Source organism: Carassius auratus, chromosome 7, assembly GCF_003368295.1.
Source record: "Carassius auratus strain Wakin chromosome 7, ASM336829v1, whole genome shotgun sequence".
Lineage (NCBI taxonomy): Eukaryota > Metazoa > Chordata > Actinopteri > Cypriniformes > Cyprinidae > Carassius > Carassius auratus.
In genome coordinates, this window is record NC_039249.1 from 26,784,499 (window position 1) to 26,800,074 (window position 15,576).

The window sequence follows — 15,576 nt, forward strand, 5'->3', positions numbered from 1 at the left end:
ATGGACTGGACTCGTGTGGATTACTTGTGGATTATTGTGATGTTAGCAGTTGTTTGATTCTGACGGCACCCATTCACTGCAAAAGGATACACTGGTGAGCAAATGATAGAATGTTACATTTTCCATATCTGTTCTGATGAAAAAACAAAGACAACATCATCTTCAGGAAATATTAATTTTTAGGTGAACTGTTTCTTTAATTATGACATGCTTCACAACATATATAGTCTTTGAGATTCAGTGCTCAGACAATGATTTTAAGGACTTCAGTGTATAATTTTAATAAGATAACAGCAACTTATCGTGAAGTGTGCAATTTTCGTGCAGTACTGACAATAATAATAAATACAAATAGATATGTAATTTCAAGCATATACCATGTAGCTATGACATGACACGAGTTTGGAACCCATATAAGGCACATCCAAATGACCTCCCATTTTTTTCTTCCTGAGTCCATCACAATCTTAATATGCACAGTGAGGAAGTCGGCCAGGTGGACTGCATTAAACAGGTAAGAAAAGCAGAGGTTGCAGTGGCAACTCCTTTCAAAGGTGTCACATCACATTAGCACAGGTTATAAAGGCCACCAAGGATGCTCTCAGAAGAACACTGTCTCTAGATAGAGGACTAGCATTTCATGAGCCCCAATGAGGAAAATATAGTGCCAAAGGGGGCAATTTTTTCATTTGTCTAATTTTCTTTTTCATCAGATTCTCAATGAATACTTCATTAAACTGAGTTGGCCTTGGTGTCTTTTTGCATTGCTTGCTATACTAAATTAAAGAAAAAATGCATTTGCTACTTGTGTATAAAGCTAATACCACAGACATTCAGTATTTAACATGAATACAAGAGGTAAATAATACAAAAAATAAATAATAGAGAAACTGAAAGACTAGTAGAACACTATGACGTGTTCATAGGTTCACGTGCGAAACCTCATATAAATACTGTTAGGGTAATTTAGTTAATTTAGTACTCAAATAGCTCTGCCTTGTGTGTGATATCATTATTTGGCATGATGGGATGTGCCCATTACATTGTGTGTGCAGTTAAAATGCTACATGACAATCTTTCAGCTTCTCATGAATATGGTGCTGTTCGGAATAGTATACTACTGTATCACATACAATGTAGTTTATTAAAAACAATATACAATGCATGTTAAAATCCACACGACATCCAACTGTCAACTCTGAAATACAATTATTCTGAATTTCTTATTTTTTGCTCACTCTGATCAGCTAATCAATTTAGAGAGAAATAACGGTTGATACCGCTTTTGGTTCGTAACATGAAACACAAGGTCAAGTCGAGCCCACTGCATTACAGTACTGCAAACTTTGGCATAATGTACTATATCATTCATGTATTCAGAAAATGTGCATACTGTGCACAGTACAGTATATATTTAAAAAATGGTATGAGCATTATAGTCTGCCATTCCGAACATACCTTGGGTTTGCAAGAATCCAAACATGTCTTTCATGCCCGAGTCATATGGTTTTAAAACACAATTATTATTTTTGTAAACAGACTTACTGAGCATGGCACTTAATGCAGCAAATTACCACATCCATCACTGGACACAAACATGCTGTTTGTAATACTTTTTATGGATGATCATCATGGATCACGTTTTCATGAGAAACCATCCAAAATTATCTCAACCAGTTAAATATAAAATCACAATTTTGCAGACACTTTTTTTTGGCCTGGGAAAATTGAATGGTTTTGATACATTTTAAATCTCTTCATGGAATGAGCTCTTGAAGCTCTGCATCGCTCAGTTCATTCACTGTGACAATGTGGTCAAGGTGTTGAAGATAACGTTCCTCATCCTGCATGAAGTGAGGAATCCTAGTTCTATTTAGGACAGCCAAATGCCGAAGTCTGTCCACATCTTCATAGGAAACCTAAAAACAGGAATTACATAAATTGGTATGAATATTTATTATTAACTGAATAGATTTTCACTGACAAAAATAATATTTTAAAAACATGAGTGTGAATAGGACCTGCCTTGCCAAGAGCGGTTAATATCTTAAAATCAATGTTCCTCCTGTGGCGTAAAATCCTTAAAATTCCATCAAGGTAGACCTGATCTTTACTGAAGCAACCTGTATAAACACACATTTGCAAAAAACATAAATACTACAAATACAGAGAGGCAGTATAAAACTCGATCAGAGATTAGCAACTTTCATAGTGCAAGGGCCCGCATGTTTTCTTCTTTATACCAAGAGGCCAGATTACTATTCCACATCCACACACCTTCTACACACTGTCTTAAAGGAAAACGCCACCATTTTTCCATATTCCACTATGTTCTTCCCTCAATTTAGACGAGCTGATACGTACCTCTTCCGTCTCGGTGTGTGCACTCAATCACTGTAGCGCGCGGCCCCCTATGCTAGTGTTTAGCGTAGCACCATTAATTCCTTAGTATCCAAACAGTTCCATGTTTTCCCTATTTAAAGTCGGTTACATCAGTAGTAACACGAGTAAGAATGGTGACAAAAATAAATAAACAGTGGCGATAAACTAAGCGAATACAAATTATGACTATAATGTATGTATGGCGGAAGCACTTCGCAACATTTCAACCACAGCACAGAAATATCATCACTCCTGAAAACTCCCTTCTTCATCTAACTTCCATCAATACAACAAACGTGAAGAGTTTTCAGGAGTGATGATATTACTGTAGCGAGATCTTAATGATATTGTTATCATTTTTTATCCACTTAGAAAATCATCACGTTATATTTTGTGTCACCATACTTACTTGTGTAACTACTCATGTAACTGTCTTTGAAAAGGGAAAATATGGAAGTGTTTGATGGCTTCTAAATTCATCCCTGTTTGGATACTAATGAATGGTGCTAAGCTAAAGTAGCATAATCGCGCTACAGTGATTGAGTGCATACACTGAACTGTGAGAGGTACTTATCAACTCGTTTAATTTGGAGGAAGATCATAGTTAGTTGAATATGGAAAAATGGTGGCGTTCAACGTGTTCTCTCATGTTGTGTATAGGGAACACATCCAATCACACCACGCTACAAGCAGATTTAGAACTACCTGCTCTGCGAGCCCAGTCGTAGATGCACTTAATTAAGGACTCCAAAGAACATGAGCCAAACTGAGTCCAAAGCACTGCTGGGGACTACAGATATAACTATCTCTACTATATATTTCTACTATAATCTACTATATTGCAGGAAAGTCTGTGCTTCGTAGCTGCCAGCCCTTTACAGGGGCCTCTGAAGCAGACAAATAGCTGCTCTAATTGTCTGAAAAGACCAGAGCACTAAATTAACACTCTAAGGGCCCTCACTGGGCAGAGTAAACTGGGACCCTGCTCGCCGTCTGCAGCGGCAAGCAATAGAAGGGTAATAACCTGGGCTCTGAATGGAGTTTAGAGAACCTTAGGGCCATAACAGTGTCTTGGATTGAGGACGACCTTACAGTCTTTAGGCCCAAACTCCAGACAGGAAGCACTGACTGAGGACGACCTTACAGTCATTAAGCCCAAACTCCAGACAGGAAGCACTGACTGAGGACGACCCTACAGTCATTAGGCCCAAACTCCAGACAGGAAGCACTGACTGAGGACGACCTTACAGTCATTAGGCCCAAACTCCAGACAGGAAGCACTGACTGAGGACGACCTTACAGTCTTTAAGTCCAAACTCCAGACAGGAAGCACTGACTGAGGACGACCTTACAGTCTTTAAGTCCAAACTCCAGACAGGAAGCACTGATTGACAGTGCCTGCAAGTCACCCACACGCTTGACCGACAAAAGGAGGTCAAGCCACATGTCGGCCGAATGGAACAGCTCAACAGGTGGGCCCTTTAGAACTATGGATAAGTCCCAGGTCGGCACGGTCTGAGGGCGAGTAGGATACAATCTCCGGTAGGGCTGCACAATAAATCGCATGCAATATTTAATGCACATCTTGTCAGTAAATCTGGTTCTGTAATCAGTGGTAATCTCCATCACCTGTGTGTGTTCACATGGAGCAACATTAACTACGCAGAGCCGTTGGACACAGACAAGCTGCGCCAAACCACGATCATATTTTACGCATGTTTTGCGCAGCTTGTCAGTGAACAACGGCTCTGTGTAGGTAATGCTGCTCCATGTGAAATTACACACATTTAGAGATTTACTACTGATTACAGAACCAGCTTTACTGACAAGATGCGCATTTAATATCACATGCGATTTGGTGTACAGCCAGGCACCCTTCAAGAACTTAATGACCAACTAATTTCTGCTGACTGACTGGCTGACTGTGATAACTGCCACATAAACTTTCTAGTATCCAGTACTGTATCCATTATCCAATAGCTCTTGTAAAAAAGACATGATTGGACATGTCCTTTGACCCAATGTTGGAGAGGCCACATATGAAGAAGTTCCTAAAAGAATAACAGAGGAGGCAGCTGCCATTATGCCGAGCATTCTCTGGAAAGTCCTGAGGGGACACAAAGTGCCCGGCTTGAAAGACGCAGCAAGTTGCTGAATTGTCAGGGACTGTTCTGGCATAAGCCACGCCGCTCCAAGGCACTCCAGATGGCTGATCTGCAGCGATCTGTGCACGATTAGTTCCCAATCTGTTCTGGCTAAAACCAGCCAATCGTCAAGGTAATTGAGAATGCGCATTCCCATCTGTCTCGGGGGGGGAAAGAGCCACAATGATACACTTCGTAAAAGTGCGAGGGGCCAGAGACAGTCCGAATGGTAGGACTGTGTACTGCTAGACCACGCTATCGAATGCTTATCTCAAGAACAATGGCGGGGGTTATCTGGGTGTCAAAGTACACATCTTTCAGATCCAATATCAGAAAGAAGTCCTTGGGACATACCTGCGCGAGGATCTGTTTCAAAGTTAACATTCTGAATGGCCATCTCATAAGATAGCGGTTCAGAAGTCTGAGATCTTGAATTAGTCTCATCCCATCATCTTTTCTCGGCACAAAAAAGTAACTGCTGAAAAAGCCTGACTTGCTGTTCCATGGCACCTTCAGCAAGCAATGTTTGTACTTCGGACTGGAGAACATGAGCCTTGTTGTCTGGGATTGTGTGAAAAATGCCTCTGAATGGAGGCGGCCTGCGAGCAAACTGAAGTGAGTAACTTCATCTTACTGTTTAGAACCCAACTTGACAACACCACAGGAATGGCTGCCCAGGCCGTGAACTGAGTGGCAAGAGGCTCAAATTTTTTGAGTCGAAATTTGCCGCGTGTGGGTAGGGAATTTGCTTTTGTTTGTATAATGAGGAGAAATGCTCTTTTGAGTATATACGTCTGCTATCACAGTGGTGGGATGTTTGGGCATTCACCGTATTTTGCAGTACAGTGGCTGCTGAGTGGAAGGGGTCTTCTGGAGGCTTGGGGCCGCAGTGATGGAGCACTTAGGCAGGAAATGATGCAGCACTTGTGATGTCTTCTGTGCCTCCATAAAATGCTCAGCTAACCTGTCCATAGCTGGCCCAAATAGCCACTTCGGTGAGACCGGCAATTCAAGGCTCATTTTTTTCAGCATCCCTGATCTCTGTGAGATTTAGCCATAGGTGGGGCTCCAGCACTACAAGGCTGGCCATGGTCTTGCCAATACCATGAGCTGTTACTTTCGTGGCATGCAGAGCCAGATCTGTCGCTGTGCACAGCTCCTTAAAAGCCTTGTGATCCTGGTCAGACTTGTCGGATAATTTTGGCCTGAAACACGTGGAGAACCACCATTGAATGCAGCGCCGAGCTGGCCTGGCCGACTGCTGCATATGATTTATTGGCCAGGGCTGAGGTAGTGCTGCAGGGCTTCGATGGATGCGATGGATGACTGGCGAGGCTCATGTTTTCGCAATGAGAGCATGTACCCCCAGCTAGCGTAACATAGCATTGGAGCCTTTAGTATTATAATACTTTTCTGCACAATAAAAGATTATTAATAGTCTTTCTTGTTCTGTCCTATCTATTATAAGTTGCTATAAATTTAAAAGAAATGTCTTTTAATTTTATAGAATATATTTATATATAAATGTATTTACTTGTTTTTTTTATGGATGTATTTTACAACTATACAAAGAGCAATGTGTAACATTTTACCAGATTTAGACATTCACTTTTATTTGTTAATAAAAAAGTTTCAGTAGATTTTATAAAAATTATTGTGCACCTGATTATTTTCATTATACTTCTATGAGTATATTTTGCTGCTGAAATATCAACTAACCTACTGTATAATAGGATTTTCTTTCATAGATTATGAAACTTTTTAATTTTCATGAAAATTAAGTTGTCAATATGTTGTGGATTGTGTTTAACACAGAGAAGTATAGAAATTCTACTAAAAAAAAAAAAAAAAAAAAAAACTGCCCTGGTATTGGATTGGATCAGTATCGGCAGATACTCAGAATTCACGGTATCGGATTGGTTCTGAAAAAATTATATTGTTGCATTGCATTCCTAATTTGAAGCAATGGAAATGTGCTCAAATTTGCTCTTTTAGTCACCCGGATAGCTGTAGGGGAAGGAGTCCATCCCACTTTTTCCACTGCTATGGATTCTTAGATGGCGACAAGCAGAGAGAGCTTCTTTCCTTCCTTGGTTTCTTATATCCAGCATCAGCGAAGAGATAATTCTCATCACTGAAGCAGAATATTCTGATGAAATGGCGCTCTGAGCCGACTTATATAGGGGTTAGCTCCGCCATTTTGGTGGGCTAAAGCAACACTGGTTTGTGCACGTGAACAAATCAGGCTTCAGTTCAGTGTAAACAGGAGTTTCCCCCATACACAATGTGAGAGAATGTTCGAAAGGGAACTGAGACTACCAATCAAATCAAAGTAGGCGGGTTTACCGTTCACAGAAGCAGAGCACGAAGTGTCAGTTTAAAGCTGCGATAGGTAACTTTTGATGCTCTAGCGGTTAATAAACATAACTGCTTGCGTCTTACGGAAGAACATCGTAGCCGGAACTACTTCTCTCTGTTTAGTTCTATGAAGAATCACAAAGGTACTGGGTTACTCCGCCGCGGTATCCCCAAAGCAATCTAAAATAGCTTAAAATCTTAAATATCTTAAATAGTCCGAATATAAACACTTATTATAGGTGCACCCTAGTGATTCAGGACCAGTGTTGGGTATAGTTACTTTGGAAAGTAGTTAGTTAAGTTACAACGTTACCATCAATTAAAAGTAATTAGTTATGATACAGCGTTACCTATTCATAAAAGTAACGCGTTAGAGTACTCATGCGTTACCAAAAATTAAAAGCCGTTTGCAGCTGCTCACACACGACAGACACAGCCCCCGGCCCCTTTAAATGCACCTAGAAGTCGTGACTCCCGACAATGAATAACGTCAGTCAACCGACTAAATTAACACTGCAGGATAACAATAACAGGAAAGACAGTCAGCAATCGGCTATTCCACATGGCGTTTTATTTATTTATTATCACAGAACATATTATTAATCAAAATTCGCACCTAACGTTACCCAGCCCGGGTAGCCTAGGCTACTGTATATTATGAGCACCACAAGATAACTCCTGATTTTTCTTTAACTTTAAATAATGCAGTTATCAAAGTACAAGTATGCTTACTTGTAAACACAACCTTAAACAGGCTTGCAGATTTAAATCCATTTAGAAATGATGAACAACCAGCCAGCCAACGATCTAACAGAAATTAACAGCTGCCTGTCAAACAAAAATGATAACAAACCGAATTAAATCCTTCACTGCCACACAGGCAAATGACAAATCACTTAATAGCCGAACTAATTATTATTAAAGTGTCACTCACAGTCACAAGCCTAAATTCGCTGTAACACAGTCCTCTTACATTTACTCTTCAAAGTAGTGATTAAAACGTAGAAGAAGCAGATTTTCGAAACGTTTGTCCGACAGTCGATTTCTTTTTCGTTGACAAATTGAAAATAATGTGCGTACTTCCATAAACCAAACGCTGTCCTCTCTGCTATCTTGCCGGGAGTTCGAAAAAAAAAAAACCCCACACACACACAGGGTCAGGCGCAGGGGGCACAGACGCATCACAGCCATTGACTTTACGATCACAGAGCTTCGGCTCCGCTGATACTGTACATCCGCAGGTGGCACAGTAGACCTAGGCCTACTGTCTGACAAAAAGCAGGCTGCAGTCGGGATTTTCCTTTCCTTAAAATAACGGATTACTTTTTTAAAAAAATAACGAAGTTACTGATTACTTACGCACGAAACTAACGCGTTAAGTTACACATTTCAGGAAAAAAGTAATTAGAGTACTCTAACGCGTTACTTTGTAACGCGTTACCCACAACACTGTTCAGGACAAGCTAAAAACACGGTTTGGAAAATGGATTCATGTTGTACTCGCTTATTATATACATTTTTTCTACATTTTGAACACAAACAAAGTTACGGACCGCAGCTCTGATTGGTTGTTTCTTACCAGGAGTGGTCCATAACTGCAAATGGCAATAGGACCACTGAGAGGAGCCAGAGAAGATAGATTTTTTCACAGATTATCTGTCTCATATTCTACTGTCAGGACATAATGACAGGTTTAAAAAATATGTAAAAAATATATTTTTACAAAAGTTACCTACTGCAGCTTTAACGTTGAAACTATACAGTGAGGTAAGATGTAAGTTGCAAATCATTAAATATTAGTCAGCTGTTTTTTTTTTTTTTTACTTTAGAAATGTGGCCATTTTGAGAGAGAGGGATGGAAGTTGATTGAAGTTTTGCGTTTAGTTACTTAGCCTGTTAACTGTCACTCACTTTTTTGAAGATAGACTTGAATGTGCATGATACAAACCTAAATTTTTATAATTCATGACTGAAAACATTTTGTAACATGATTTTGATGTGCCATTTACATGGTAATGCAATGTCATGTCTGAACAAAAAATATTGGTAAAATATATATTTGGGAGTCTTAGACCTTTCCAACGATATATAGTTTGTCAAGATTAGATTATATTTGATTGTAATATAGTATAGTCAACGTAGGTGTCCCGTATATAGGATGGGGTGACGGTTAACAGGTTAAAAACAGCGATTTTATCTCCTCGTTGTAGAGTAATATAACGGTAGGTTGCCGTAGGTTTCCTAATTTAATAAAGTTTCAAATAATATATATTTCTGTGACGCAGCGCTGAGGTTTCCGCATCATTACTCCTTTTTTCAGTGTCTCATGATCCTTTAGAAATCATTCTTATATGCTGATTTTTTAACTGTTGAAACTGTTGTACTGCTTAATATTTTTTATTTCTTTTTGGAACCTGTGATACTTCTTTTTTTATTATTTGATGAATAAAAGGATAAAAATGAAGCATTTCTTCAAAATACTAATCTTTTCTAACAATATATGTCTTCACTGTCACTCTTTAACCATTTAATACATCCATACTGAATACAAGTATTAATTTCTTTAAGGAATTTAAAGAAGGAAAACAATTTACTGATCCCAAACTTTTGAATATTAGTCTGTATTGTAAAAAAAAATATATATTGTTTAAACACTGTTCTTTTTAACTTTTTATTTATCAATGAATCCTGAAAAAAGTATCACAGGTCAGCACAACTGTTTTCAATATTGATTATAAATCAGCATATTAAAATGATTTCTGAAGGAAGACTTCATGAAAATTCACCTTTGTTTCACAGGGATAAATTATATTTTAAAGTTCATTAAAATATAAAACTTATTTAAAATTGGAATAATATTCACAAAATATTTTTTTTTTCTGTATTTTTGATCAAATAAAATGCAGCCTTGATGAAAGAAACTTCTTAAAAAAACATAAAAAAACGTAATGCTCCCAAACTTTTGAACGGCAGTGTGTAAGTTGGTGCCCCCCAATGTTCAAGACATGGTTACGGCCTTGCATAAACTTGTATTCTCTGGCCATTGCAGCAAATCACCACTCCAGATTAACGAATATACATCACTTTTCATGACGTAGGCTTAATTTAACAAAAGGATTATATTGCTTCAAAAAATTAAAAAACAACCACTTTTACCTTAATAGACATAAGGAGTCCTAAAGTTGGTTTTAATAAAGTTGGTTTTAAAAAACCTGTTCATATTAACATCTCAAAAAATGTGTTGTAGGGTTTCATGATAATTTAACATTCTGACATGTCTTAGCATGTTATTATGGTTGGTAGCTTTGACATGTTGCTAACATGTTTCAGATATCTCAAGTCAACATAATAAAATGACACATCACATATTAGAAATGTTTCTCAGTTCTATTCTTAGTGATTAGTTCACCTGGTTTCGAGGTATCTGTCTGTCCTCGTTTGGCGCGGAGGCAGTATTCCCAGCGTACAGCAGGATCTTGGACAAAGCGAGCAATATGGCTGAACAGTTGGCTGAAGCTCATGTTTGTGGCATGGTATACAGTATAGTATAGCAGAGCGGCTCGCCACAGGAAGGGCTGTTTCCGTAGCAACACACTGTGAAGACTAGCAAGCCCCTCTTCAGTAGGATTAGCTGGTTTCAGTCCAAACTGCTTTCTCCCAACAGAAGTGGCCCATGGCTGCATGCTGTTATTCACACCCCGTAAGTAATGTGTGCCTGGGAGTGAAAGTCATAAAATTGCTGGAAAGGCAGGATTTGTAGACAAAAAACTATAAAATTAACATCAAGAATGGTCAGTTATCTACTTGATGCAACCAGAAGAATGTCAATAGAATACAGTATTTCTTGTATAGCAAGATCAATGTCCTAACCAGCTGTGACCCTGCAAAAACAAGTGCTTGTCCCGCTGAGACCAAATGCAAAAATGCTACACAATGTGACACATTGATAGCCAAACAGAACATAACTGATATGTAATATACAATACAGAATACTGCAGAAAGGTCTTTTTTTTTTTGCAAGCCAGAACACAGAAATTAGTTAGCATTTTTGCAGTTCTATCTTCTTGCAATCAATGTTTTTTCTATGCATTTTTGTTTAAATGAAAGGTTTGTGGTGGTTATCACAAGCTTAAGATATTTTCACGTTTTACTCTATGACATAAAATACATCAGTAATACACCTTTTTTAAGTTTAGTTGTCTTGAAAACAGTAGTTGCTAAATAGTAGTAAAGACAGAAACACTGTAATAGTAGCTTAATGGGACTACAGAAGTCATTGGAGACATTAAACGTCATTTTGCTAAACAGGAAACTACTTCCTAGTCTGCTTTCACAACCTCTTATAATCACATTCTTGCTTAACTCATATTTTTTTAGATAAAAACTTTAAAGGGTTGTCAAAGACTTAATGGTAGTGACACTGAAGTCTTGCAAGTGTATTTAAGTTTGTTTATAGCCTACACTTCATAAGGGTACATTTTTTGAAATTGAGATTTATACATATAAATCTATATATACATATACATTATTATTAATTTATACATGAATAAATAAGCGTTCCATTGTTGTATGGTTTGTTAGGACAATATTTGACTGAAATGCAACTATTTGAAATTCTACAATCTAAGGGTGCAAAAAAAAAACTAAATATTGAGAAAATCCCCTTTTAAAGTTGTCCAAATGAAGTTCTTAGCCATGCGTATTTTTAAATCAAAAATTAGGTTTTGATATATTTACGGCAGGAAATGTACAAAATATCTTAATGGAACATGATCTATACTTAATATCCAAATGGTTTTTAGCATAAAAGAAAACCTGGGGTTGATGCTAACATCTGGGCTGGCCTACAAAAACATATAAACAAAAAAAAACTTCACAGCAGCCCTCTCTTATTTCTAACACAATTTGTACCAATTAGATGTTACTACATGCATATATAGAGCTACCTTGAAAATCCCAACAGCAATATGAATGAAGCGATTTAAAAAAATGTCCCTTGTCACAGTCGGACTGGTTAGGACAAAACAAATCGGTTTAGTATTAGTGTTTGATACTTAATTTGAAGTGTGTTAAAGCTCATACCAATCTCGTGTCTAAGCATGCCCTCAAGCCAGTGTTGCCTCGCTCCTGACAAGTTAATAGTAAGTGTTGGTCGACATCTCTCCACCATCATTACTGCCTGGGACAGAAGCTCATCAGAGAGACTTATGACCACCTGGTGACAAAATCTGAGATTACTATTTCTTTGTTATTTTTCCAAACACTAATGCAAAGACACTTGAACTGGGATATCCACACACCTCACCAACACAGCCCTCCTTCTGTAGGTACTTGCGTGTGGCTGCCCACACTTGACTCTTCGGTAGCAAGCTGCCCCCTGTGACTTCTTCAAAGTTTTCGTAGGTCTCATACTTCCTCAGCACACACTCCATAATCCCAACTGCCTAGAAAAAAATGCACGAGGTGAGACAAATGGCAACAATTTCAGGACTTAAACAACATTATGGCTATATTCCAAACAGGTGTATTTTAGTTAATTAAAATGAACACAATAAAATAAAATAAAAACATATTTTTGTTACATAAATAGACATTAACTGAAATTAAATTAAATAATTGAAAAGTATATTTATATAAATATTTCATTTACTTTATACTGTTGCTAAGCAAGCACTTAGTTCAACTTGATGTACTAAAATAACTAAAACTGAAATTTAAATAAAATTATAAAAACTATACAGACAAATAAATTATAATAATAAAAGTCACAAAACCATGTCAAAATTAATCGAATATAAAATAAAAATGTAAACAACATTTTATTCCACCATAACTGCGCTCCCAACGTGAAGCAAATAGGCAGCATATTTATGCATACTTCCAAGGCGCCTTGTTTATTTCAAAACCTAAGGCAGCACTGTATGTTTCTTTTGCAGAGAAGGAACTGACAAGCTGATTAAAATGGAGAGAGATATTGAAATTACAGATAAAAATGGTTAAAACTAATGAAAAATTCTGTATTTTACTTGTATAATTTCAGGTTTATTAGAATATTGCATCATTAGCTTTGCAACATGCAAACTCTACAAAAATCAACTGTAATTGGAGTCTCTCATGCACTATGTATATGGCACACAGTTGCTCCCTACATAGAGTCTTCCAAATTGGTCACTTGTGAGGTCTCTATTTCTGTTAAGATGCTACCTTAAGGTGCAGTTACTTTATTGAAACGTCTGTAAAAATCAGTGGGCAAAAAGGATCCATTGTCTATTGTCAGTACTGTAGTAATGTATGAAGCACTGCTCACACAGAAGCCTCTTTCAAACCAAGCTGCTTTCTTTTGGTCAACATGGCGAAACAACAATATCTTAATAAGGGGAGTGTTCCCACTCATGTTTTCTTATTGAAATAATTGTTTTTTTTTTTCATGAAAAATCACAGAACTTAAACTTAAACTACAGTTGACACTGACAGTAATGTAGCTCACTGGATCTAAATGTCTGTATTTTTGATATAAAACATACCTGGGACAGAAAGAGACTGGATCCCTCTCTGTACTTCTCCAAAACACTGACAGGCTCTGGGGAGGCATACTCAAACTGGGGCTCATACTGATAGTTAGACTGAAAAAAGGTCTGACGCTCCTGTTCCAGGTTTATGGGACGGAGAGCCACAAGCAGGCACGGCCCACGAGGTGTTGATGGTGAAGAAAGTGGAGTGATACCCCTGGCAATATGTGGCAAGGAGGTTGCAGGTCTCATTTGACCCCTGCCAGCACGTGCAGGCATCTTGGAGATCATTGTGCATGTGCTCTCACTCCGGCGAAGCCAGTTCCCTGACCCCAAACTAAGACTTGTCAGGCTTCTCATGGGTGGAGAAGGGCCACCACTACGCCACGGTGGCTGCATCACCTTCTGCACTGTCTGCGTTGCTCTAATTCGCTGTGGTTTTATTTCCAGACTAAGTGGTCTTCGACAAGGTGGTGGTTTGGAAGGTTCCCTTGGCTGCACAGATTCTCCTTTACTTCTACTGTCTGTCTTCTGGAGCCTTCGTTGAACTTGGGAGCAGCCATCCCAAGTGGTACAAGGCTGCGTGTGAGGCCCATTGTGGGTCGATTTGTCTCTTTGGGTGATACTGCTGGTCCTAGCTCTGACTGGTTTGGGTTTCTCTGTCCTGGGCTCTGGTTCTAACATTTCTGAGACATTCTTTGCGAGCCCTCCTCCATCAGCCTGCTCCATGCAGTTCTCACCCAGATCCAGCACCATTGCTACATCCACGACCTTGTCCACCAATGCTGCGCACCTGAAGAGAAAAACACAGCTCCACTTCCTGATTCAACAGCACATACAAACAGTATGTTTAAAAAGATTTCACTCATAAGGATTTAAAACTCTTTATGTAAACAAATTATATAGAATTGAAAAAAATAATACTTTTGGGACGCTGACACATCTTGCTATTCTCAAATTAATTAATTTACTCCAAATGCATGAATGAATGAAAATGAATTTAAATAGAATTTGGTTGATTCTTACAATTATTATGCATGTAGTTTCATAACCGCATGTTAATTTAGAGACTATAGATGTGAGTATTTGTACTTTTAGAAATGCATCTATAGATCAAGTACTTTAATATATTTATATATATATATATATATATATATATATATATATATATATATATATATGTATATATATATATATATATGTATGTATGTATGTATGTATGTATATATATATATATATATATATATATATATATATATACAGTAAATAGTATGGTACATATAACATGTTCAAGAAATCTTTTTTACAAAAAAAAAACTTATGAAGGAATCTGACGGAATATTTTAATTATTTATTTATGCATTTATTTTTACTTTTACACTATTTATTTTCAATCTGATTGGATACTGTACCATCTTTAGCAGATCTACTACTGCTATTGGGGCATAAAAGTAAACTATACAGCGAACTTTAAGCATTTTACAATTTTGAAAGATTTTTCTAAATTTACATTTTCTTTCTAACGTTACATTTCTTATATTTATTTCGATAACATAAACGGGCATTTATTCCATTAGCAATATATAGATCTTAATTGGTGTAGATAAATATTTATAGATCTATTGGGAAATGTGTTTTAAATTGTCTCGTTTTACGCATGCTGGAAAAAATAAATAAAACAAACCTCGTATGGAAATTGTAAAAGGATTCGTATTTCTGGCTATTTTTAGAATAATAGAGTGAGTTTAGAATAGTGAAGAATAAAGTCAGGCTATTGCTAATAGAAAATGATGTCATGCATAACTGAGGCATGACATCAACAGCTCTTACACTGCCGATTCACCACAAATGAGTCATTAACACATAAAACAATATTTATAAAACATTTTATAACACATACCGCGCAGCGCTACTTTTCAAATAAATTCACTTCAGTTAATTTTGGAATTCCGTCCATAATATCAGCAGCAGCTCTTCAACTTCCGTTCAGTAGGTCAAACGGCTGATATGGAGGAATAACGGAACATGACGCCGGGAATGGGATCGCGATTGGGATGGCTGGGATTGCGTTGCAGCAAATGACGCGCTGGCGCATCTAAATGACCTATTCGCGTCGCGACGCTTTTCTGTCAGTGTGCGTAAGCACGTAAGGGAGACCGGGGCAAGTTGTCACTTTAATTCCA

The 15,576-nt window shown here is 37.7% G+C and overlaps 1 protein-coding gene across 1 annotated transcript; it reads right to left on the reverse strand.

Annotated features, from left to right (window-relative positions):
- Positions 1–172: 172 nt before the first annotated feature.
- LOC113106368 (uncharacterized protein KIAA0895-like) lies at positions 173–15,491 on the reverse strand. Its single transcript, XM_026268229.1, has 7 exons — positions 15,294–15,491; positions 13,409–14,186; positions 12,185–12,328; positions 11,967–12,099; positions 10,294–10,599; positions 2,026–2,123; positions 173–1,919 (listed from the first exon to the last, which is right to left on the reverse strand). Exons 2-7 carry the CDS (start codon positions 14,147–14,149, stop codon positions 1,758–1,760), a joined length of 1,584 nt encoding a protein of 527 aa, XP_026124014.1. The 5' UTR covers positions 14,150–14,186; positions 15,294–15,491; the 3' UTR covers positions 173–1,757.
- Between the last annotated feature and the right edge of the window lie 85 nt (positions 15,492–15,576).